Source organism: Egretta garzetta, unplaced genomic scaffold, assembly GCF_000687185.1.
Source record: "Egretta garzetta isolate BGI_Z169 unplaced genomic scaffold, ASM68718v1 scaffold598, whole genome shotgun sequence".
NCBI lineage: Eukaryota > Metazoa > Chordata > Aves > Pelecaniformes > Ardeidae > Egretta > Egretta garzetta.
In genome coordinates this window covers 1,578,045-1,601,034 of record NW_009260621.1, presented here as the reverse complement: position 1 = coordinate 1,601,034, position 22,990 = coordinate 1,578,045, and the positions used below count along the sequence as shown (strand labels likewise).

The 22,990-nt window shown below is 50.0% G+C and overlaps 1 protein-coding gene across 2 annotated transcripts in view; it reads left to right on the top strand.

Moving 5' to 3' along the window:
• The window catches only part of RXRG (retinoid X receptor gamma), a 44,331-nt gene extending 21,951 nt beyond the window's left edge, over positions 1-22,380 (top strand). The window contains exons 1-10 of one of the 2 annotated variants that reach the window (XM_009645303.2): positions 570-618; positions 10,481-10,740; positions 14,029-14,173; positions 14,873-15,052; positions 18,390-18,550; positions 19,294-19,423; positions 19,889-20,021; positions 20,745-20,836; positions 21,077-21,182; positions 22,233-22,380. In XM_009645303.2, the coding sequence (XP_009643598.1) occupies positions 570-618; positions 10,481-10,740; positions 14,029-14,173; positions 14,873-15,052; positions 18,390-18,550; positions 19,294-19,423; positions 19,889-20,021; positions 20,745-20,836; positions 21,077-21,182; positions 22,233-22,380 (1,404 nt within the window). Of the gene's footprint in view, positions 1-569; positions 619-10,480; positions 10,741-14,028; positions 14,174-14,872; positions 15,053-18,389; positions 18,551-19,293; positions 19,424-19,888; positions 20,022-20,744; positions 20,837-21,076; positions 21,183-22,232 lie in introns of those variants that run through there. The other variant, XM_035900809.1, reaches the window with a different exon arrangement.
• The last annotated feature ends 610 nt before the right edge of the window (positions 22,381-22,990 follow it).

Genomic DNA, 22,990 nt, shown 5'->3' with positions numbered 1-22,990 from the left:
AGTGGTGGGATGTTGGCACGTGTCCTCCTGCCCTGTCTGCCAGTCGGCCCACCCTCTGGGCGAGGGTTGGCCTTCCGCGTGTCCAGAAGACACCTCCACATGGCTGGGGCTCGTATAACTAATAAACTGCATCGAGTCTTCACTGGTAGAAAAGCAAAGCACCCCCCTCCTTCCCCGTGATGCTCCTCCCCTAAACAACTTAACCTCCCCCCCTCCTCCCAATTTCTGATCTATACCAGAGTCGTCATGCATTGATTGGCGTCTTATCCGGGGGATTATGCTACCCGGACGGTCCGCCGTGAATTCGCAGGGAGCCGAGACAGCTGAGCACGGGAGCCAGCTCTGAGCGGCGGCGAACAAGAGCATGTCTCATCCCGGCGAGCAGCTGCTGCCGGCATGAAGTGAGGATGAGGCCAGAGGAGGAGGCAGCTGCCCCGGCACCCTCTGAGAGCCCCTGCTCCCGCAGAGCCATGTCCCGACCCCGGCAGGCTGCGCCACGCTCCAGGCAGCTTTGAAGTTAGAGGAGGCAGTTGTGTTTAAAAAGGCAAGAGATGAACTGAAGATTAAACATGTATGGGAATTATCCTCACTTCATTAAGTTTCCTGCGGGCTTTGGCAGTAAGTATTTTACTTGCGTTTGCAATCTGTGCCTTCTGGGTTAGGTGGAGGAACTGATCCCACAGTAGGAGTATGGGGAGGGGTAAAGGGAATTTAAAAACATGTTTAACCTAGCTCGTATGGGGCTGTAACCTACAGTGCCTTGTGCTTATGATTGAAGCTCTCCTGTGTTTATATGGGCTGTGAACTTCAGCACAGCCAAACCAAGCTGCCTGAAATTATGCAGGCTTGAGTCAAATGGTGACTCTTTGCTCTGAAGTTTAGTACATGGCATTTGAGATGCATGTATATGTTTGTGCGTGATGGGCTGAATCTCTTCATTGAAAGAATAGGATCAAACCAAACAAGTATCTTTCTGATTGCATTTTTATTAAGTTGTGGGAGGAAAAAATGACTTTCAAAACTTAAAACAGCCCCCACGAAAATCTAAAGAGGGCTCTCTCCTTGCCCAGTGGCTATCTCCTGCCCTTGTGACACAGCTACCACCGTAACCGTGGGAAGCTGTGTCAGATTAGCCAAATGAGGCTGCACTGTGAGACAGCAGGCTGCGAAGGGCTGCGGCTGCGAGCTGCGATCCCCCCGTGCACGCCAGCCCTGAGCGAGCCCCAGTTGCAGAAACCAGAACTGCTCTTGGGAAATGGGCTTTGCAATTGTTTGGGCTCGCTTGTTATTTTTTATCTGAATATATTCCTCTTGCTCTAACACGGAGGATGTGTAAGGGGAATAGGTTGAGGAGCTGTAGGGTGCTCCCCAGCTGAGGCAGGGAATGGGCAGGTTGGAGTGCTTGGCTGCAAGGGGCTGGGAGCACCCACATATTGGCTGCTGGCAAAATATTGATGCCGCTCCAGGGAAGTTAAAGTGCATCGTCACTTGTGGACGTGCAAAGTCTTAGTATCTCTGGAAAACTCCTCAAGTTGTTCCAAGCCCTTCAGGGTGGGTAAATGCTTCCAGGACTCGTTCTGGAGGCCCCCAGGCTGTATACATCAATCTGTTATTTCTCTGCTAGAGAAGAGGTTTGTGCAGACACTGGATTGCACATGGAATGTTCCTGCTATGTGTGTACTTTTTTTTCCTCCCTCTTGCACCAGATACTCACCTCTGGTAATTCTCCAACTCCAGAAAAGTCATTGGTATTGCATCAAGTCATCCGCAAGTTTCACAAGCGCTTGACTTTCTGAAATACCTTTTTTAGGCAGTTTCTGCCGAAACGAGTCGACTTGTTGGAAGAATCTATTGCTCGCTGGTGTTTTTAAGGGACAAGCAAAGGCAAGCCAAGCTCTCTCCTATTGCTGCAATAAGGGTGAAACAATGGAAGTGTTATTTGTGTTTAATTTGTTGAGTATTACAAATTTACAAGGAAGCAAAAGAAAAGTGACATTCAAACTGATCTTCGTAGGAACCAGGCACAGATCCCTGTAGGGACAGGGGTCACAGCACTCAGCAGGGCTTTTGGGAGATTTCTGGGGGAGGAAATTGGTAGTAGGAGCAGAGGTGTTTCTGCTCCACCGATAAAGGTGAAGGCATTACTCTCCAGCCTACCAACAGTTCAATACACTGGGACTACAACTTTCATTTAAAAATATATTTACTTGGTGTTTTAACCTGCTTCTAACTTGGTTTAGAAAAAACAGAGGGGTTTAGCAGGTGAACCTCTGACAGAGATGCAAAAGCATTGGCCAAGATTTATTGTGGCTGCTTTGAAACAGTTGCTCTGGCCTGTCCTGTGCTCCCTGGACACTATAGAACTGCAGGTCACCACTCACATCTGCACTCCCCTCAAAGCTGGAGGGCTCCCATGCTCCCAAGGCAGCTTGAGGGGTCTGGGGGCCTGCAGATGGTGTGGGGCTGCCTCTCCCTGGGTTGTTGGGTCTGCAGAGAGGGATTTCTGGCTGTTTGAGAAGGCAATTGCCGCTCTGGCCAGACAACTTTAGGGCCCGTGGGCTGTGTGAGAGGATGGTCAGGCTTTGAGAGGGATTAAGCAGGATGGATCACAGTGACCATCGATGGGGGGGTGCTGTGGCAGCTTTCCACTGCTTTGGAATCCTTACCACAAAGCCCATGCAGGCAACCTGCATCTCTGGCGAGCCCGCAATATGTTCATTGTCTTTGCTGTTCCCCCATCCTTTAAAAATAGCTATGAAACTGTTCCTTGTCCTGCCTGTGCTGTCGCTGTGGAGGGGGACATCAGGATGGTGGAAAAGGGCAGTGCTCAGACTGCACTGGCAGCTTGTTGCATTCATTGCTCTTGCGCTGTGTTGCTGGAGGGCAGAGTTAAGGTGATGTGGCTGCTCCTGTTCAGCATGTCTAGCTCTTATTGTATTCAGATTTCCTTTAGCTCTGAAATTCTGGTCTTCATTTTGAGCATAACAGCAAAAAAACCCCAAACCCCATGCATTTGCTTTCTTCTTTTTTGTATTCATGTAACTGTTACGTGTACTTTTAATTTAACTTTATCTGCATTCAGGTTAGAAATAAGGTACACAATTTTGATGGTGTGTTTAACTGTCACTTTGATCTTAACTGTCTGAATAACACCATCGAATTTGTCTGAGAATGTATACACACAAATTGCTAATAAGCACATCATTTGCGATGAGAGAAGGACAGGCTCTGAAGTGTTACAGATGAGTTTGTAGAGTACCAGGGAAACTCTTCAGATGAGTCACCCTTACACATCTAAAACAGGAGATGTGCACTAAGGCAGATGGATTTGCCCTCACAGCCTTGGCTATAGGAGCAAGGAAAGGGCTTAAAAATGTGTTTTTATTCTCCAGAAGGATGCATCTTGTCTGGAGCCCGGCTCCCAGGGCAAGGAAAGATGCTGTGCTGGCTGTCCTCTCTCTCTGAGCGCTCTCTGGCACAGTTGGTTGGGGACAAGAACTAACTTGGCTTCTCCACAAAGTCTCTTTTATTAGTACCCATGTAACTTGGCCTGTGGCCACACCACCTCCGGCTGCAATCTTGTCAGCTCTCCCAAGCAAAGCGGGGTTAGGCCAGGTCATTTGGGGGATAGGGAGAGTTGTGGAGGAAAAGCCAGACTGTGCCTGGAGTGGGGTTGCTGCTCAGCTCTTTGACACCTTTTTGCCTGCGATGGTCCCAGGTTTTGCAACCTGTAGGATGCCTTTTCCCTGGGTGTCACAGCTTGCCATGTCCGTACCTGTAACTGCATATATGAAGGTGGAAGAGGGCTCTTTGACCCAGCAAAGGTGTGAGAAAATCCAGTGACTGGGCAATTCCTGAGCTAGGGGAATACAGATTTTTTAATTATTTTTAATTTTTTTTAGAGCAGGAGACACTTTTCTTCAATTGCCTGGGGCAGCCACAGACCCTGCAGCCAGTGGGATCCTTTCTGATGGGACCTGTAGCTTTTCTAGGAGTTTAAAGACCACCGTAGGAATTTGTGCATGTTTTTTCCTGCTGGATGCTGTGCTGGAGATCCCACTGGCTAGGTGGGAAATCTGATCAGACAATCATGAAAAACCTTTCAGGCCTCAAATTCAACAACTTTTATTTCTTTGGGGATGAGAAACTTTATCCAGCTCTTGTGTATATAAGGCTTGCAGTCCTTATTTTAATTACCTGACAAGAAGTTGCTGAAGGAGTCTTTTGTTGGCAACATCACCGTAGCCATGGAGTTAACCTGTAATGCATGGTTCCTGTCAAAGTCATGGCAAAGCCTGTGTAGCTTCTGTGGATTTTGTTCCTTCCTTTCCTCCTCCTTAGCTTGGCTTCCCAGAGAGGAGAATGTGTGGTTACACTGCAGGTGTGTCTTGTCCAAATGTCCTTGGACATATTAAACCATTGACCCGCTGTCGAATTTCAGTTAAACCAGACAAAGATCTCAAAATAGCACCTGATGCCGAGCCTGCACCAGGTGAAAGTCTCATGTGCTTCCAGCCTGCTTTTTCTTGTGGGCCAGGTTTTGCGTGGCCCCTGTTTGCAAAGGCAGCACAGGAGCGTTACCCAAGGGGAGAGGGAGCAGCTCTTCCCATCACCCACAGAGCTGAGGGAAGCTTTCTCCTTCTTGTTGGTCTCCTGCCCTGTGCAGATCCCCCTTGCAAAAGCCCCTGCTCACATATGTGCCACCACACCTCCAAAAATTTTTGCTCCTCCGTGATGTTAGCTGTCAGGGGACAGCTGCATTATTTATTGACTCAGAGTTGAGCAGGAAGATGGAAGCACAAAGGTTTCAGGACCTTAAAAGCAAGGCAAACCCAGTAATCTGTCTGTAGGATATTAGCATGGCAATCTGTACTGCCTGTGGAAATCTGCTTGGACAGTTAAAAATATCACCAGAAAGGGAATATTTTTTTTTCAGTTTAGCTTCCATGTACTAAATAAAAACTACTTCTGCAGTCATAGCAGCAAAACTTTGTTTGATTTCAGTTAACATGGGTACCCTGCTACATAACTGCATCCAATTTCAAGAGTTTTTCTCACAGGTATTTCCCCTTGAAGGTCGTCCCCAAGGACGAGCCGCCTGCAAGGCTGTACCTCCCACGCATACCCGTGCTCCTCTGCTGAAATCAGCCCTTCTCGGCACGTCTCTTCCCACTTCTCAGTGCTTTCTGATCTGCAGAGGATGAAGTATCTGCAAAGTTTTTTCTAGTCATGTATCAGGCAGAGCAACTTGCACCTTTAGTTGTTCGTGCCAATGAGATGAACCCTTGCCGCATGTACCTGAGGCCTCAGAAGCACAAGCATGTTTTTCATTATTTGCAGAGTTTGTTCCAGCATTTGATTCTGACACTAAAAACAAAAGTGTGAAGGTTGAAACTATCATCATCTCTAGGCTTGCCAGGGATCTGCAGGTCTGAAGAGGTAGTGCTTAACACTGATACCTTTCCTCTCAAGGCTTTGCTAGGTGTTAGCGCTGAAGGGGCATTAATCAAAACAACCCAAGTTTGTTAAATAGATGCTGTACACAGGGCTTGGATGTTTCTGGTTTTCTCATTCCACTTTCTGCACAAATGTAATTGCTGAGACTGGTGTTCCCTGCTGTTGTTTGGGTGAAAATCAAGACAGCTTTATTGGTTGCAGCCTGAACACTTCTCTTCCTACTGCCTTTGCCGAGGCGTTTGGGGTCACTTGCATACTCCTGCAGGTAGTCTCTACTTCCATGCCTGCCCCAGCTTTACCTGTGAAGTGCTCACAGTGCGCCAGTATCCAAGCTGGCTTTATCAAGCTAGCATCGGTCCTGGACCACTTTAGCTGTGTTAGTCCTGACATGGCTGTTTAGCATTGGTGTGGTGGACCTGGAGCTTTGTGCTCTGCAGGTGCATCTGTTGGACACCTAGATGTCTGCTGTGATGTAGACTGTGTTCAGCTATTCCCGATTTTGTGAGGCTATTGCAAGTTTTCCATCCCTGGACTAGGATTTTGCTAAGGTGGAGGTGAAACACAGGTGGAAGTGCAGCATCAAAGCTTTGTGTCCTTGCTTGGCTTCAGTGGCTGGTGGGTGAATGTAACGCGGTTGCTTATGTCCTCAAGGGCACTGTTTTAAAAATGCAGAGAACCAAGTGGTTCTTAGGGTCTTCCCTTGTTATTTTTTCTAACGTAAGCAGAGTTGTCTATGCTGACATTAGATATGATTCTTATTCTGAATGCTAAAACAATAGGATGGATGTTGTGTCTGTGTGCACACTTCCAACCCACGGCTGCTCTCTGCAGCAAGTGATGCGATACATTTGCAGAGGCAGTTTGAAACAGCGGAGCACCCAGAAGCAAGTTTCTTCTTTCAAAACTTTGCTTCCTACAAAGAGAAGGCTGGAGTGTGTGTATTTCTGTACAGGACAGCTTGTGAAGGGTTGATTGAGACACGGGGTTCTCTTGGCACTGCATGCCTGCAATGGAGGCATCAGAGAACCCAAACAAGGCAGTTACCTCTTGTCCTCTCTTCCCTTGCTCCTCCAGGAGAGAAATAAATACAATATCAGGCTTCCCTGAACCTCTCTCCAGGAAACTACCCGTGCAAGCATTAATGTGGAGGAGGGAGATGGGGAGAAACACATAAACAGCCCCATTTGTGGATCAGAAATAAGCCAGTCTTGAATCTGGAGTAGGTGGTTGAAAGCAGTAGCAAGCCCTGATGCTTGATGCAGGGTCTCAGCTGGTCTTCCTCAGCAGATGTGGGGGACCTGGACAGTCTAGGAGCTGGTCCAGGGACATGGTGTAGTGGTGGGATGGCAGGGTTAGGCTAATGGCTGGACTTGATGATCTCAAAGGTCTTTTCCAACCTAAATGATTCTATGATTCTATGCATTCAGTGCTGGCAGGCAGGGGCTGTGCCAGCCGCAGAACCCTTGCCTCCTGACGCAGGGCTGCCCTCTGCTCCGTGGGGCCCCACTGCAGCCAGCTGAATCCCCGGCATCGCTTGTCACCTCGCATTACCTGACAGACAGACTCCGGGCCCGCTTTGGCCTGTGTAAATGTCATCTGTGCTGGATGCTGCTGGAGAGGCGGAGGCGGCCGGCTGCAGCTGGCACGCAGGACTGAGTCCCGTCCCCCCAGCTCTGTCCCAGAGCTGCTTCCCCACTCCTGCTCCTTGCTGGTCCTGCTCTGCTGCCACAGTGATGTTTCTGTTTGTCCCCCAAATGCTGGGGGGAGAAAAATACCTTGAGGAAAGCCATGCCATCCCTGTGAGACCTACAGCCTCTCCATTTGCTTTCTGTTGGGAGATGCATGACACTATTTGCAAGTCTGACTCATTTTGGTTGAAATCGCTGCTGTTTGCACTGTCCAAGCCAGCCTGGCTCAATTAGACTGAAACAACTCTGAGGGTACTCGGCTCAGGGAATAAGTAACCCCAGTGTTAAGGATGCTTTGGCATGGGTCTTCCTGCACACCTTCTGCCAGCCATGCAAATTGTTCCTCACAGAAGCTGATAACCTGGTAGCAGTCTCATCTTATATCCCTCTGGGAGCACTCCAGCCTGAAAATGAGAAGCTGAGAAGAGTATTTCCCCCAGTGTGGGATGATGCATTTCTGCTCCCTTGGGGACTGACTTGGCAAACATCCCAGGGAAGGGCTGCAAGTCAAAGTTTGGACCACCTTGCAGGAGTGCTTTGCTTTGGTGTTTTGTGGTTGGGTTTTTTTGTTTGTTTGTTTCCACTTTTCTAAATGCAGTTTGTATGACAGTTTATAACAGATAGATAAAACAGTGTGTTGGTAAATGGGAAGTTAACACTGATGGTTCTGACCAGTGGGTTTGTCACAGCCTTGGCAGGACAGCGTGGCCAGGCACTGTGGAAACAAGTGTGCTAACTCTGGTTTGTGTCGTTGGGCCCTGGCAGAGCCTGGCTTTACACCTGTGTGCTCTCCAGTAGATACTTTCATTTATCCATCCACCTCCACCAGCAAACACTCCTTCACGCATTCATGCTCCCTCCTTGGTGTCTCATTGCTGGGGTAAGAGAGGCAGGCACAAACCCTCCAGGCTTCCTGGCTTCAAGCTTTAATCCCATCCTGAGGGCTGGGGGATTCCCCTGGCCATAGCCCTTGAACATGCCTCTTGGCATGGACACGAGCATGCCACGGGGCTTGCCCTGGCCAGCAGCCTCCTTGGGTGAAAGCCTTGCTCTATGTCCTTATGAGACTTGGAGCCTTCCTAATGGAGAAACTTAGTAGTAACAGTGTTTCTGTAAGGTCTGGTGTAAATGCGAACAGTTAAATAACTCTCCTGGGAGTCTTTTCTTATTGGTTTAAATCTTCTGCATGATACTTTCAAAATATGCCCTTTTCTGTGTTAATGGAAAAAGATGAAGAATCATTCTTCTCCTTAGCTGTCCTGGTGTGATAGATTTCTGCCAAGTCTCCCCTTCAGTGCCTTATTTTCCAAGCTGAAGAATCCTCAAAGGCAATGTTGTTTATCTAGTTGTTCAGAGAGGCATAAAAACAATTTCTTTATAAGTCTGTGCTACAGATGCTGGGGAGGGCTGCATGCTATGGCACCAGACTACTCGCAGGTGATGAAAAATGCATTTGCTTTTCTCTGAAGCCGACAATGGCACAGGTCAGGATGGTCCTTTTAAGTCCTAGGAAACAACCGAGGAGCCTCTGTGAGCTGAGGGCTTAGGTAAGGTGGGGGCCAGGCAACCAGCACAGCTTCTGCCCGCTGCTAAAGGCTCTCCTGGCAGCTGTCTCTGGGGTGAAAGGCTTTTGCACTTGGAAGCCATTATAAGGTAGGGATTTTGCTGTCTACTAACAGAAAACAGGCTGTGTGTCTCCATGATGGTGGCGGGGGATGTAGGGTGACTCTCTCCAGCAGCAGGCAGGAGCCCTGGCTCTGCCTCCAGACCGCCTTGCTGCCTCCAAGGCTTCTGCTGTTGTCATTGAGCTGGCTTCCTCTTGCCGCACATTGCTTTCCCACTGGGAGAATTGATCCAAAAAGCCAAAGCAAGAATTGACAAAGACCTTTTCTCCCCCTTCCGTCTGCAAAATTAAGTCTGAAGTGGGTTGATAACAGCGGATCGAGTCCTCCTTGACTCTGACAAATGTCTTTAATGTTATTCAGCAAGCTGACCTTTTCCTGTCTTTATTGTGCATCTTCCCTTTGAATCAGATTTGATTGTTACTTCAGGTAAAATAACAAACACTGCCACGTAAATAACTTTGCAATAATGTTAAAAGGAGGAAAAAAACCAACCAAACAAAACACCAAAGCGCTGTCTTACTTGCAAATGCAATGGGAACAAGCATCTTCTGTGCCAGCCATGGAAAACCAACTGTGTGACCTTCCCACACAGCATCTTTGTCTTGCTACTCCAGGGAATGATCTCCTGTGTTGAAAAACCAACAGAGAAACAATGGTTCATTGAAATGTTAACGACAGCTAATGTGAACTTGGGTTGGTAAATTCTGGGGAAGGGAGAAAAGGTCACATAAATCCTTAAAATACAGCTAGATACATAACCTATTGGGATTAGTGGGCATCTGATGCCCAGGTACCCTCTGAATATTTGAGACTGGTCTTATAGAAGACAGCATTTAGGCCTTGGATGAGGTGTTCAGCCTCAGAGACTGCCCTGAAGTGGCAATGATCAAGGTTATATTGCTTTTCTATGTCGTCTCTTCCCCAGTGGGGTTCAATGTCAGATCAATCTCATGGGGCTACTGTGAGGCTCAGTTTGACAATGTGCACTGGAGCTCTTTAGTATGGAAGGAGGAAACCCTCTTTCCTTGTGGCTGTGATGTGTCTGCCCAGGCACGTCTGTGTGGCCACAGTCTCTGCTCTGTCTCGTACTAAGTAAGGAAAAGTAATGGATAAAATATTTTGTGGGTGCCTTGTCCTGTCATTTGCTTTCCTAGCATGTCATGAGAGGTTTCTGTCCTGCGTTGCTCCAGCTCCTCCTGAAGATGCTGGCATGAAGTTTTGAGAGCTGGAGGAAGATGTGAAATAGCACAGTGGAGAGGTAAGTGGGTGGGAAGGGGAAGAGCTGAACCATGAGAAGAGGAAAAGGAGTCTGCAGAGCGTGATGCCTGAGCCTTTGGAGGGGGCAAAGGTGCTTCATAAGACACGGGAAGCATTTAGGGTTTCTAGCCTGGTTAGTGGGGACTTCATGGTTTCAGATGTGTGATGTCTCTAGAGCCAGCCTGGACAAAAGAAATGGGACCTCAGGGACTAGTTCAGAGAAAACCAGCCTGAGGCAGGCAGGCGGCATGTCTTCTTCCAGGTCAGATGAGGCACCGAAGCAGTGAAAGAAAAATTGATTATTAAGTATTATCTTTATAATGTTTTGTTGCTGTGCTGGTTGGCTTTGAGCCTTGGCCAGCTTCTAAGCTGCCACGACTGAGGCTGGGCAGCAGATCGCTGTACAGCCAGCCTTGCTCATAGTGTATTTAATCTTTCTGCTTCTCCCTGTAGATTCCCCTGTTCATGCTAGCTCCACATCTGTGAGCCCATCGTCAAGCCTTTCCACGGGAAATTCGGTGGACGGGCACCACAACTACCTCGAGGCCCCTGCAAACGCCTCCCGGGCGTTGCCATCCCCCATGAATGCAATCAGGTCTCCAGTGAACGCGCTGGGCTCACCATACAGAGTCATTGCGTCCTCCATCGGCTCACACCCCGTTGCTCTGTCCTCAGCCCCGGGCATGAATTTTGTGACACACGCCAGTCCTCAGGTAAGCAGATGTGCACGCTTGCTTCACTACAATTCATGGTGTTCAGACTGGGTAAAGTCCCAAAACTTGAGAGAGTGGGTTGGCTGGTGGGGAGTTTGGTGTGTTTTGGCCACTTAGGGAGATCAGCTGTAAAAACCAATTTCCTGCATGTGAATCTTTCTGCATAAATCCCCCTGGCACAGACACGGAGAAGACACCTGTGCACGTTACAAAATACCCTGCACGGTAAGGGGAGAGCAGAAATTCCGATGTCTGTTCTCACCATGGGTGCAGTCCAGTTCCACGGCATCTATTGCAGTGTGTATAATTACTGTACGTGGAAGTAATCAGGATAGCCAAGGGCTGCAGCATGCAAAGCATTCCCCTTCTTCCTGCAAAAGGATATCTGCTTTGTTTCATTATTTGGAAAGGAGACAGTTTCTAGAGAGATACAAATGTTAATGCTAAATGCTAGCCACCTACTCTGTGTTGCCTGGAGAAAAATTAGGTGCTCCTGTCCTTATTGCCTGAGCTCACTCAGGTCCTGAGATTTCCCCTCCAGACGGGGGGAGATGTAGGTGTTTGGGTCAGTTCCTCCCCAGAGCCATGGGTGGGCGGGCAGCCTCCTGGGGTGGCTCTGTGGGGCAGGGGCAGGGACATGCTGCCCCAAGAGCCTGGCACCATCTCTGGCAGGGCTGGGAATTCCACAGTGGCAGTGTGGAATTCTGACAGTACGCTGAAATGTTCTGGGAGTTGAGATCTAAGTGGAAGTTCTGGCTTTTATTAATAAGACTTTGTGGTTTATTAGTGGGATCTGAAGGTAGCGAGTGCTCAAGAGCCTCACGGTTCCTGTTGAAGAAGCAGCAAGGAGATGGCCCCTGAGCCCTCTCTGCCCTGTACCCTGCTGCTACTCCACAGTCTGTCTGAAGCTCTTCCCAGTGCCTGCCACTGAGGCTGGAAGAGGATGGTATGGGGCCCTGAAGATCTCTAAGAGAGTATGAGGGTGATTTGGCAGGTTTGGCTTACCTTTCACCAGCATCCTACCAGACGGGTAGGAGAGGTGCTCAGGGGCATGGTTCAGTGGTGGAATGGCAGTGTTAGGTTAACAGTTGGACTTGATGATCTTAAAGGTCTTTTCCAACCTAAATGATTCTATGATTCTACCCTCAACTCCTGAGTGTTCTAGGCTGTCTGCAGTGGGCATGCTGGGCACCCTTCCTCCCCTCGTGCCATCCGACTGTTCCCCATCAATCTGACAATATTTGTGCCTGGGGCATCCAGAGCAGGTACTTCATGATGGTGGGGCTCTTGGCAGCATTGGCTGTGTGGAAGCCTTTCCTTTGGGTTGGGGATGCTCCAGGAAGCTGTTTCCCCAATCTGGGCACTGTGCCAAGTTCCCAGCTCCAAGATGTGGGTTTCATTTGTGTTGCCTCTAATGCAAGGAGACAGCTGGGCCTTGGGGATTTGGCAGGGAGGCAGCTAATGGATTTGGGTTCAAGCAGTTGTCCCAGATATCATACATGATTGCACTTAACCTGCAGGAGTCAAGCTCCAAGGGCACTGATGGCTAAAACTGCCCCGTTTCCCCCCTGCCCCACCCCCCCGCCTGTTCCGGTCTCAAAGTGCAGCCAAAGAAAAAGAAAAGGTTGTACCTGAGCTCTGACTAACATTTTAAACCATAAAATATCCCTCCTAGCTCAGCATCTTGCCAAGAAGAAGTTTTCAGGGTAAAAAAGGTGGCTGGACACTTGTGGAGAGGAAGGCGTTGATTTCTCCTATTCTTGAGCCAAGTTCAGATTTTGAAGCATTAGGATTTACAGCTGCCAGTGCCTGGGCTGGGTCTCTGCTGGGGAGAGCGAACCTCTTTTCCTCTGGGCGATTTTTCTCTATACACTTCTATTTTCCAGTGGGGCAAAAGAACCTGGCTCCTAATGTGGTAATTTTTGCTGGATAACTTGTATTTTCAATGTCATCAGATCTTTGAAGCTTTGAAGATGAAGGGACAGTAGCAAAGAAAGATGGAAACAGGCTTCAACTTTTTATTTTTCTAATAACAGGTCCATAAATCCCAATGGGATGAACCCTTCTTATTCTTTGCTGAAATTCCCTGTGTAAATTATTATACTTTTTCATAAGAAATGGGAAATCTGTTGGAGCAAATGGAGAACTTGCAACAGCATGCATGAAATCTAGTGGTTTAGATGTTACGGAGGCCGTAACTAAGGCTGTAGCTGGATTTTCATCCCTGCCTCTGCCCTCTTGCTGGGAAGAAGAACTTTAGCTGATAAGTTGGGGTGACTGTTAAAAACAAGCTCAGTGATGAAGAAACCACCCTTGGCCCTCAAAGCATGGCAATGGGAAAGGTGATTTGATAACAGTGTTGGAGAGACATTGCTCTGCCCAGACAGCTTTTGACAAGACTTGCTCAATGGCCCTGAATCCTCCCTGCCCTGCCGACAACAGCTCGAAAGCAAATAGCAATAAAATGAAGCCCTAGGCAACGTCAGGCTTTGGTCTCTAATCGATGTCGGTTTGTAACCTTTAACTTGGAGCAGCCGTGAGCAGCTCCCGGGGATCTCAGCTGGGGGCTCTGGGCTGTTTGCCTGCATCTTACTGCAGCTGATTTCAGATGCTCAGCCTGCTCTCTTTTTTTTTTAATCTTGCAACCCCAAATCTGCTCCATTCTCCAGCCTGTGATAGAGTTTGGGAACCTAAGTCCCAGGGAGTAACCAAGATGGCCATGTTTTCATGTGTTTATGCAGATTTGCATGTCATGAAGCAGGGAAGCTAACACACTTAGCACTTTCTTTTTTTTTTTTTCTTCTTAAAACCCCCCATCATTACAGCTTCCTCAGCTGTGCAGCAGTGCAGGTTTAATTGCAACAAAATGTCTGGCTGCAAAGCTCTTCCTTACTAAGCTGTTAGTGCTCAAAGCCATGAGCAGCCAGTGATCAGCATCCTGTAATGAAGCGGGCAGGATCCCAGAAGGCTTGTCGCTTGGAGGCTGTAACCGAGCAGCTGAGGGTCACTGCCTGCCCTTTTCCAGCTCTGCTTAGTCCTGGCTTTGCTTACAGCATCAGGGCAGGGTGAGAGGCAATATCTGCTGCCAGGCATCTGCTTAAACCCCTCCAGCTGGATTCACCAGAGGATGTCTGTCTGCCCATGGCAGCCCCATGGAGTTGCTGGGGATAAGCTTGTGGGACGAGCCCAGCAGGAGTAGCAAGGGAGGGGTCAGCTCAATTTGGGGATGGTTTCGTTGAGGTATGAGTCTCAGCTCTCTAACCTGTCTTGTGGCTTCTGCTTCTGCAGCTCAATGTCCTGAACAATGTCAGCAGCTCAGAGGATGTCAAGCCCTTGCCGGGTCTCCCGGGGATCGGGAACATGAATTATCCATCTACAAGCCCAGGATCCTTAGCCAAACACATCTGTGCCATCTGTGGGGACAGGTCCTCAGGTAGGAGGTTTTCTTTCTTGGGGGGAAGACTTTGTGCAGTGAAAACTCCCCTGATGCTCTGAAGCAATGCTGATGCAGGAGTGAATGCTGTTAAGGCTCTCTGGGGCCATACTGGCATCGTAGGATTCATAGCTGGGTCTGTCTTACCCAAGGGCAGGCTGTCTGTTTTGCAGATTAGTTGTGTGTGTGCCCAAAAGAAGGCAAACCTATAAGCCACGCTCTTCTCCCTTATGTGTATAATCTCATTTTACATTTTGTCCCTGTTTATCAAAGCTAAATATATAAAAATTGCTGTGTTCTTATTTACCTGTGCTTTGTGTTAGCTGGGCTTTGGCTCTGCCTGGGTTTTTTCTGCTACCCCAGAGACCTGCAGCCTGGCCATGCCTTGCAGATCCCCTCCATATTGGTGCACTCCATTTGCTACCTATGGCTTTTCTGCACTTGCGCTGCAGCTAAGATGCGGCTCCATACCCTTCCCCTGGGATGCCGTCCCTCCTTACCACAGGAAAGCAGTGGTCCTATAGTTTGACTGCTGCTGGTCAATCCCTGCTAAGAGCCGCTAAAGCCAAGTCAGGCCTGCTAAGGTGATACCCTGCAGCCAGTTTTTTTTTCACCTTTGGGGTTGGTTTGGGCTCCTCCATGCTGGAGGGAAGGGCAGATGCCTGCCTGCCCACTGATGGCTTCCCCTTGCCTCCCCAGGGAAGCACTACGGGGTGTACAGCTGTGAGGGCTGCAAAGGCTTCTTTAAGAGGACGATCCGGAAGGACCTGATCTACACCTGCCGTGACAACAAGGACTGCCTCATAGACAAGCGCCAACGCAACCGCTGCCAGTACTGCCGCTATCAGAAGTGCCTCGCGATGGGGATGAAGAGGGAAGGTACGTGTAGGCTGGTGGAAGGAATGGGCTTCTAGAAATTTTCCTTACATTCATTAGGATAAGTCTGGCTTTTGGTAGTCCTCTGAGGCTGGAGCATTCCAAAAACCCATGCTGACAGCTTCAGGGCATTTTTGACCTTGTTTTGTAAAGGAAGTGAGGCTGATGGGGAAGCTATTACGCTGTATTTTTCTTCCCATCCTACTTAAACACACATACTGGTAGCTACTGAACCCATTAACTGATTTGGATCCAAGCTTGCCTTTAGTTCGTGGCCCTTAATGGCCTGGACCACTTGGACCCCTGTAAACCTCTGCTGTGGACAGCACTCGGCAGCGAGGAGTCCTGCAGCCTGCTCGTCTTCTGTGTGAAGGGCAACCTCCTCCTTCATTTTCAGCTTGCTGGCTTCATTTGTCACCACCTAATTTCTTGCACTGGAAGATAAGGGCGAATCATTTATTTCTATCTTTTATTTTATAGTTCTCTCTCATTTCCACTCTCAACCTCACCTTTGGAGATAAGCTCTGGTACAGCTCATATCCTGTGGTGTTTTTGTGCTGCAGGAGAGAGCTGTATGGAAGCGGTTCATGCAGCCTCTGCCATACTCCACATGCACTCACTGCAACCCCCAAAGGACTGTGTTTCTGGACCAAACCACCTAAGGTGTTGATCTGGAGCGAGGATTGGACCCGAGGCAACTGGACTTAAAGGGACTTTGCACTGACTTGAAGGAAGCCTCCAAGAGCTGCTGAGGGTGACACGTGTCTGTGGTGGGTGCTGCAGCCCTGCCCCTCTCTCGCACAGCTCTGGAGAGTGCAAAGGTCTCTATACAAACCACCACTGAGTGAGTCTCTGCTGCGGGGCAAGGCAAGCCCAGCAGCATGGGTGTTTGTCTGTCCACCTCTGCCCCCTGCAGCTAGCCACTTCCTCCTTGGCGGAGCAAGGACCGCTGAGCTGGGTTGTCTCCCAAATTATGCTGACAGCTGCAAGGTCAGGTAGTGACAACTAGCACAGCTTTTAAGCTGCTTTTTTTTCCCCAAAATAAAATAACTGTGCCATCTCCAGGGTTGAATGCTAGCAGGCAGTGTAGCTGTCCCTTTCAGAGGCCACAATGTCCCCCTGTGGAGCATGCAAGCTGCTCCCTGAGCAGGAGCTCAGGCTGTGCAGGGCAGAGCCTGGGGAAGTAGCCGTAGCCCAGGGCACAAGCTGAGCCTTGGCTTGTGCCCTGTAGCACCATCAGTGCTGCGCTGCCTCAACCGCACAGGGCAGCGGGTGACTGCAAAATGCCAAGCTTGATTCAAAAACCTAATCCCAGGCACCGCTCTCCCTTCCAGCTGGGTGCAAAGTGATTCAGAGGACCAGGGTGTAAATGCAACTTCCCTTTGCAGAGTGCGAAAATTTAAACCCCAGGGTCTTGGTGGATCCTGCGGGGGGTTGGCTGCAATAATTGCAGGGGCTTTCTGGGAGCTACCGAAACTGGGGACAGATTGCAGCTTGAATAAGGGATCCTGGTTGAGTTTAGGGGCCGAGTGATGGGGCTGGTTATTTCCTTGGCATGTTCTTTCTTCCACTAAGATTCTGATGTCTTTAGAAACACTTCCCTGGCTTCTTTCTGTCCATTACTCTGAAGAAGACAAACGCTTTCCTGAGCTGGCTGGCACATATGTGTGTCCCATGTTGCCCTCCCTCGCCAGCATCAGGCTGGATGCCCCACTGAGCCATCTCCTTGGGTCCTGCTGGTTCCCCAGCAGCTGGGCAGTGCTGGGAAGCAGATCCTCCCAGCTGGCAGAAATGCAGGGAAGGGCTGAACATTGCAAAGCAGTCATGAGTCTCAGTGCTGAGGAACCTCCCGTGATTTGGTCCTTCCCCTGAAAGCACCCTAACGTAAGCCAGGGTAAGGCAAGGCTGATGCAAGGGCTTATTTCCTGACACCACTGCAAACAGCAGGGCTATAAAGACAAATGGGAAAGAAATCTCCTGATCCAAGTATATGACCTAAAAGCTTCTCACACCCTTCTTCCAGCAGCACTTACCTAATTGAGAAAATGGGGATCAAATTCTCTCACGGGCTTGCTGTGAGCTGTGGGCTTGCTGAGCTGGTCCCTTCCTCAGTGTCCCCTGGCGTTTATGCAGGTCTCCTCTCCTCTTAAAGGACTTTTTTATCCCTTGGCCTTGGTGGTTTTCCTGCTCCTCTGGATACTGACTGCCCGGTGCTTAGCTAACAGGCGGGGAAGCCATTAAGCTGTTGAATAGCAAAGCACCAATGCCTGTGTGGCAGGGGCCAGCTTTGCAGCCAGGTTCTCCCCCACTGAACCTTTCATTTCAGGTGTATAAATGTCTACAGCTCAGTACAGGTCATTCTCTGAGACCAGGGCAGCTGCCTACCTGCCCCTTGGGGGTTATGGGGCACTTTGGGCCCCTGCCTGGTGCTGTACGCTCACACAGGGGAGTGATGCTAGCAGGACTATAGTTTTGGGACACTTCTCCCCAGCAATGAGCTAAACCAATATGACACCTGCTGGTCACTTCTTGTTTTTAGCAGAATTTTCTCATTTCCCTTTGGGATTTCTACAACAAAAATGTGCACCCAGGACTTCTGTTGAGCTCAAGGCTTGGCATACCATGTACACAAGTCCTATGCTGACCTGTCCTCCACACACCCAGTGGTCCTGGGAGGTAATAGCTGAGATCTGGAGGGAACTTCAGTGACTATGTTCCTCCAGCTAGCAGCTATTTTGGAAAATGTACAGAGACGGGAGAATAGAGTGAAGGTGTTGGGGCATTTGGAGGTGCTTTCTAGCAGGGTTCATTGGGAAGAGAGGTGGTGGAGAGAGAGCTGACACCAGGGCTGGGCCAGGCTGGGAAAGCATTTGCTCAGGGACGAGACAAGGCAGCGTGTGGATCCAGCTGGAGGTGAGGGACCATCCAGCCCTGCACTGGGTGCTATGGCTGCTGTGGGACTGTTGGAAGAATGCAGCAAGCACAGCAAATGTCAGTGTCCGGGTGCTGGGTCTTTCCTGTCTCCTCCAGCATCCAGTGACAGCCGAGTCTAGGCTGCCACCTGGAGGTACCAACTCCTCTTTCCTTCGCTCTGGAGCTTTGTGCCTTGGAAATGACAATCTTTTGCCAAATTTAGAGGCCGCTGGTCTACAGCAACCCCAAAGTTGTTGGGGGGCGGTGGGGTCAGCCATTTTAATGGACATATGTCTGAAATACTGATTTATTTTCTGTTCTCCCCCTCCCGAGGGGGTTTCTCATCCCTTCTCCCAGAGGAAAGGCGACCCACTGTGAGCAGGTAAGCATTGCTGTGGGTGTAAAGAGCCATGTTTCTATCCCACAGCTGTGCAGGAGGAGAGGCAGAGGAGCAGGGAGCGGAATGAGAATGAAGCCGAGTCCACAAGCAGCGGCAGTGAGGACATGCCTGTGGAGAGGATCCTGGAAGCTGAGCTGGCAGTCGAACCCAAGACGGAGGCATACAGCGACATGAACACAGAGAGCTCAGTAAGGGGCACTAAAATCACTTGCAGCATGAGATGAAAGCCTTCGAGGTGTGATTTGAAAAGACAAACCCCATGTCAATGGCTAGCATTTTGCAAGGGGTTTTTACTTTGCACCGCCTAAAAATCGCCAACAATTTTTCCTTTGAAGCTACTCTGAATGACAACTAGAAAACAGGCTATACGTTATTTTCATAGCATTTTTTTCCAGTTCCTTTTGGTTTCAATGAGTATATAGGGCAATAGCTGGATGCTGGAGAGGCTGAGCCCTGTGCTGGCTTCCACAGTTGCACAGCCCTGGGCACTGCTTGTCTGTCCCAGTGACCAAGACCGGAATGGAAGTGGACACAGCAGGTTTACGGCTGTGGTTTTACTGATTTGGATAAAACTGCTCTTCATCAGTTGCCATTCAGAGGCTGTTTGATGGCTTTTAGATGTGCCCTGGGGAGCAGGACTGCAGCCTGCCATGGAGTACTTGCTTTGTAAAGAACAGCAAGCAAACAGAAAAGTCTAACAACCAGCTGATTTGGCTGGTTGTAGAAGGGATAGGAGTAATAAATATCTTCTCTTCCCAACAGGGCACAGCTGAGATTATTGGCAATTTGGTCATTTTACTTGTGGCTCTGAGTACCGTTAATCTGATCCGATACTGCAGTGTGCAGTGCAGACAGTGGTTATCAAAGATTGTACGTTGACAGATTCTCCTCTCTTCCTCTGTCTTTTCCTTTTGATATCACTCTTAATTAGACAAATGACCCTGTCACCAACATATGCCATGCGGCTGACAAGCAGCTCTTCACGCTCGTTGAGTGGGCCAAGCGAATCCCCCACTTCTCTGACCTGACGCTGGAGGACCAAGTCATTCTCCTCCGGGCAGGTAACGTCCCTGACCTGTGGCCTCTGGGTCTATTCCTGGTACCCCCGTCCCTTCTCTGGGCTGCATGCCACGCCAGCCGGACTGGATGGCAAATGGGAGATCCTGAGCTGATCTATCCCTGCTGTCACAGGGCGTTAACCCACCCTGAGCCATCATGATCAGTTGGCAAAGACTGTGGATGGGACAGTGGAATCTGCTGTTTGTTCCTGTCTTCATGCAGATATCAGCCTCCCCCCCCCCCTTTTTTTTTTTTTTTTAAAATTTGAGTCTTTTTTTGCACCTTCCTTGCTGCTGGTCAGGGTTTGCCACCCCTTGCAGTGTTGGTAAGGGTGTGATTGGTACCTGGGGTCCCATCTCTCCTGTGAGCTGAGTCTGAAGCCAGCAGGGAGAAACCAGCAATCCTGCTCAGTGAGACTGATTTTTTTGCTGAACTGCCTCTTGTGTCCTTCACACCTCCTCCTGTAGGCTGGAATGAGCTGCTCATTGCCTCTTTCTCCCATCGCTCCGTGTCGGTGCAAGATGGCATCCTTTTGGCCACGGGCTTGCATGTGCACCGCAGCAGTGCTCACAGTGCTGGTGTGGGCTCCATCTTCGACAGGTACATGGCCTGTTTCTGTGATCCCCTAGCAGCAGTGGCCAGGCTGGCTCTGTCTTTCCTCTCTGGATAGGAAACATGTACTTAGTGAGAACTAGGTGATTTGGGGCAGAACTATTGCAGAATGAGGGGGGAACACTTGACTGGCTTAAAAACCAAGAATGGGGTAAAAGCAGCTGCAGAAGCAGATCTTTGGTTGGCTGTGCAGGGGGAGAAATGTTTATTTGCCTTCTCTCAAGAGTTTGCTGTAACTGGATCTAGAGCTAATACTGATCAGCAAGAGCTTTAGCTGGCAAAGCTTTAAACCCCAACTTGCTCATATAATGACTGCACACGTACTGTCCATGCTGTGCCTGCTCCTTGTCTGGCAGGACACTGCATTACCATTCTTAAACAACTGGCACACATAAGGGCAGTGCCCACGTTTCGCACAGTGAAATGTGGAGAGAAACCCATGCGGTTTTCCCCAAGTGAATGTGAATTTTCTCCACAGTCCAAACAGAGTGAAGTGAGAATGGGAGCAAATTTGATGCTCAGGTCCATGAATGCTGCTGATGGATGTGTAGAAGAGCAGTGTGTGGTGAGGCTGGCCCTCAAAGCCACCTCTTCCTGCAGAGAGAAATTGGGGATATTCCCAGTGCCTGTCCCAGATGCTTTTCAGTCCCCAGCCTTGCTGTCCTGTACCTGTCTGTGACCGTCTGCTCACCCATGCCCCTCCCCGTGCAGGGTTTTGACGGAGCTGGTGTCCAAAATGAAAGACATGCAGATGGATAAGTCGGAGCTGGGGTGCCTGCGAGCCATTGTCTTGTTCAACCCAGGTGAGTCTGAGGCCCGGGGCAGTCGCAGGTGACATGCACGCCCTTGGCAGGTCATGGGCAGCAGGGCTGTGGCAGTGACCATCAGGACTGCAGACAGATTTGTCCCAGTCTCTGGATACGTGATTAAAGAGAGCCTGAGTCCTTTCCTGCCCATGCACGCAGTCATTCTGCTGGCAGTGGAAAGGTCCCCTCTGCAGCGATTTCTTCCCTACCTGTTGTATTTTCTCCCTCATCATCCAGATGCCAAGGGTTTGTCCAGCCCCTCAGAAGTGGAATCCCTGCGGGAGAAGGTCTATGCCACACTGGAAGCCTACACAAAGCAGAAGTACCCCGAGCAGCCGGGGCGGTGAGTGTCCCCGCGCGAGGCAGGCACCTTAGGGCAGCACAATTCCCAGGGAATTGGGAAGAGGAGACTGCGGCAGGTGCCTGCGCTCTCTCTGCCTGAGCCACCTGGGGCAGGACACCAGCCAAAACGGCCTGAGCAGCCCAGCTCCCGCAGGCTGGCCTGTCCTCTCAGTGCCCTCATCCCGGGCCAGAGCCTTTAGGGTGCTGTCGAGACGCAATTTTCTTGCTTTTCAATTCAATCCAATCCTACCCTCTGCTGGCCAGGCTCTCGAAACGCGGGCAGCCGGATCCTCCATCGCCGCTGCCAGTGATGCGCCCACAGCATCTTCTGCTATTTTTGGCTCTGGATGTGACTGCAGAGCGCTGCGAGGGGGACGTAGGGAGGGGGAGGCCGTCTGCCTGCTGCACCCCCTTGCAGCTGCGCCTCTTTTCAATTCAATCCAATCCTACCCTCTGCTGGCCAGGCTCTCGAAACGCGGGCAGCCGGATCCTCCATCGCCGCTGCCAGTGATGCGCCCACAGCATCTTCTGCTATTTTTGGCTCTGGATGTGACTGCAGAGCGCTGCGAGGGGGACGTAGGGAGGGGGAGGCCGTCTGCCTGCTGCACCCCCTTGCAGCTGCGCCTCGAAACAGGAGGCAGGGGCTGGCAGAGGCGCTGCTGAGGGGCTGCGCACCCGCTCTGGGGGCCAGGGATTTCTGAAAGCTATTTCAAGAAGGATTTAAATGGCACCGTGGAGATGTAAGTCACTAGTTCAAGTCCTGGAGAGAGAATCTGGATGTATCTGATGTATCTTCTTTCCTTCTTTTTAATTTTTTTCTTTTTAAGTTTTAAAATTCCTAAATTCTGTTTTGAAAAGATACATATTCCCTCCACACAGGGGGAGAGAAATGCTCATTTTGAAAGCATACAGGAATCTAAGATGGAGAACTCACCAAGGCATTTTTAGGAAAGGTTTGGGCTCTGCTCTCCTGAGCCCCTGGCACAGGCTTGGAAACATGAGAGAGGGTGGCCAGTCCCCCCTGCATGCCTCTGACTCTGCTCTCTTCCAGGTTTGCCAAACTCCTCCTGCGCCTGCCCGCACTGCGGTCCATCGGGCTGAAGTGCCTGGAGCACCTCTTCTTCTTCAAGCTGATTGGGGACACCCCCATTGACACCTTCCTCATGGAGATGCTGGAGACACCCCTGCAGGTCACTTGAGGATCTGGCTCTGCTCTGGCTAGACCCTGGCCCCCCATGCCCCTGCACAGCCTCCCACCCTTCTGCTCTGGGCCTACGAGAGCTCAAGAGATATCCTCCACCCTCTGCTCCTCCTCGGTGGGATTGTTGTGGTTTTGTACAGCTGTAAATCACCCCCTCTAACCCTCCCTGGCCTGGCCGTGGGGGTCACAGATCCTCCAACCAGCTAACCATTCCCCTGCCCTCCTGTACAGATAATTGCTTTAAATTATTTTTTCACTCTCAATAAAAGCCAACAAAACAAATAAAATAATATGTGAGAGAGGCACTGATTGGAGCTGGCAGAGCAGTGTCCTCTTTTGCTGCAGTCACAGGTCTGGCGTGCGATGGGGCTGAGGGGCCCTCCAGAGACTCTTGGGCAGCCCAAATCAGGGCAGGAACATTACTGGGGATATTGCTGCTTGTGCTGATGGGCACAGTTCTCCGGCCAAGAGAGAACAGGTATTGTTGCTCCTTGCTCCTGCTAAGGAAAGACCTGGAGAAAGTTACTGCTTTCAATGAGAATGCTGCATTCTACCATCTAAAAAGAAACACTTCAACTCTTTGAATTTTTGAAGTAATTTAAAAAGGT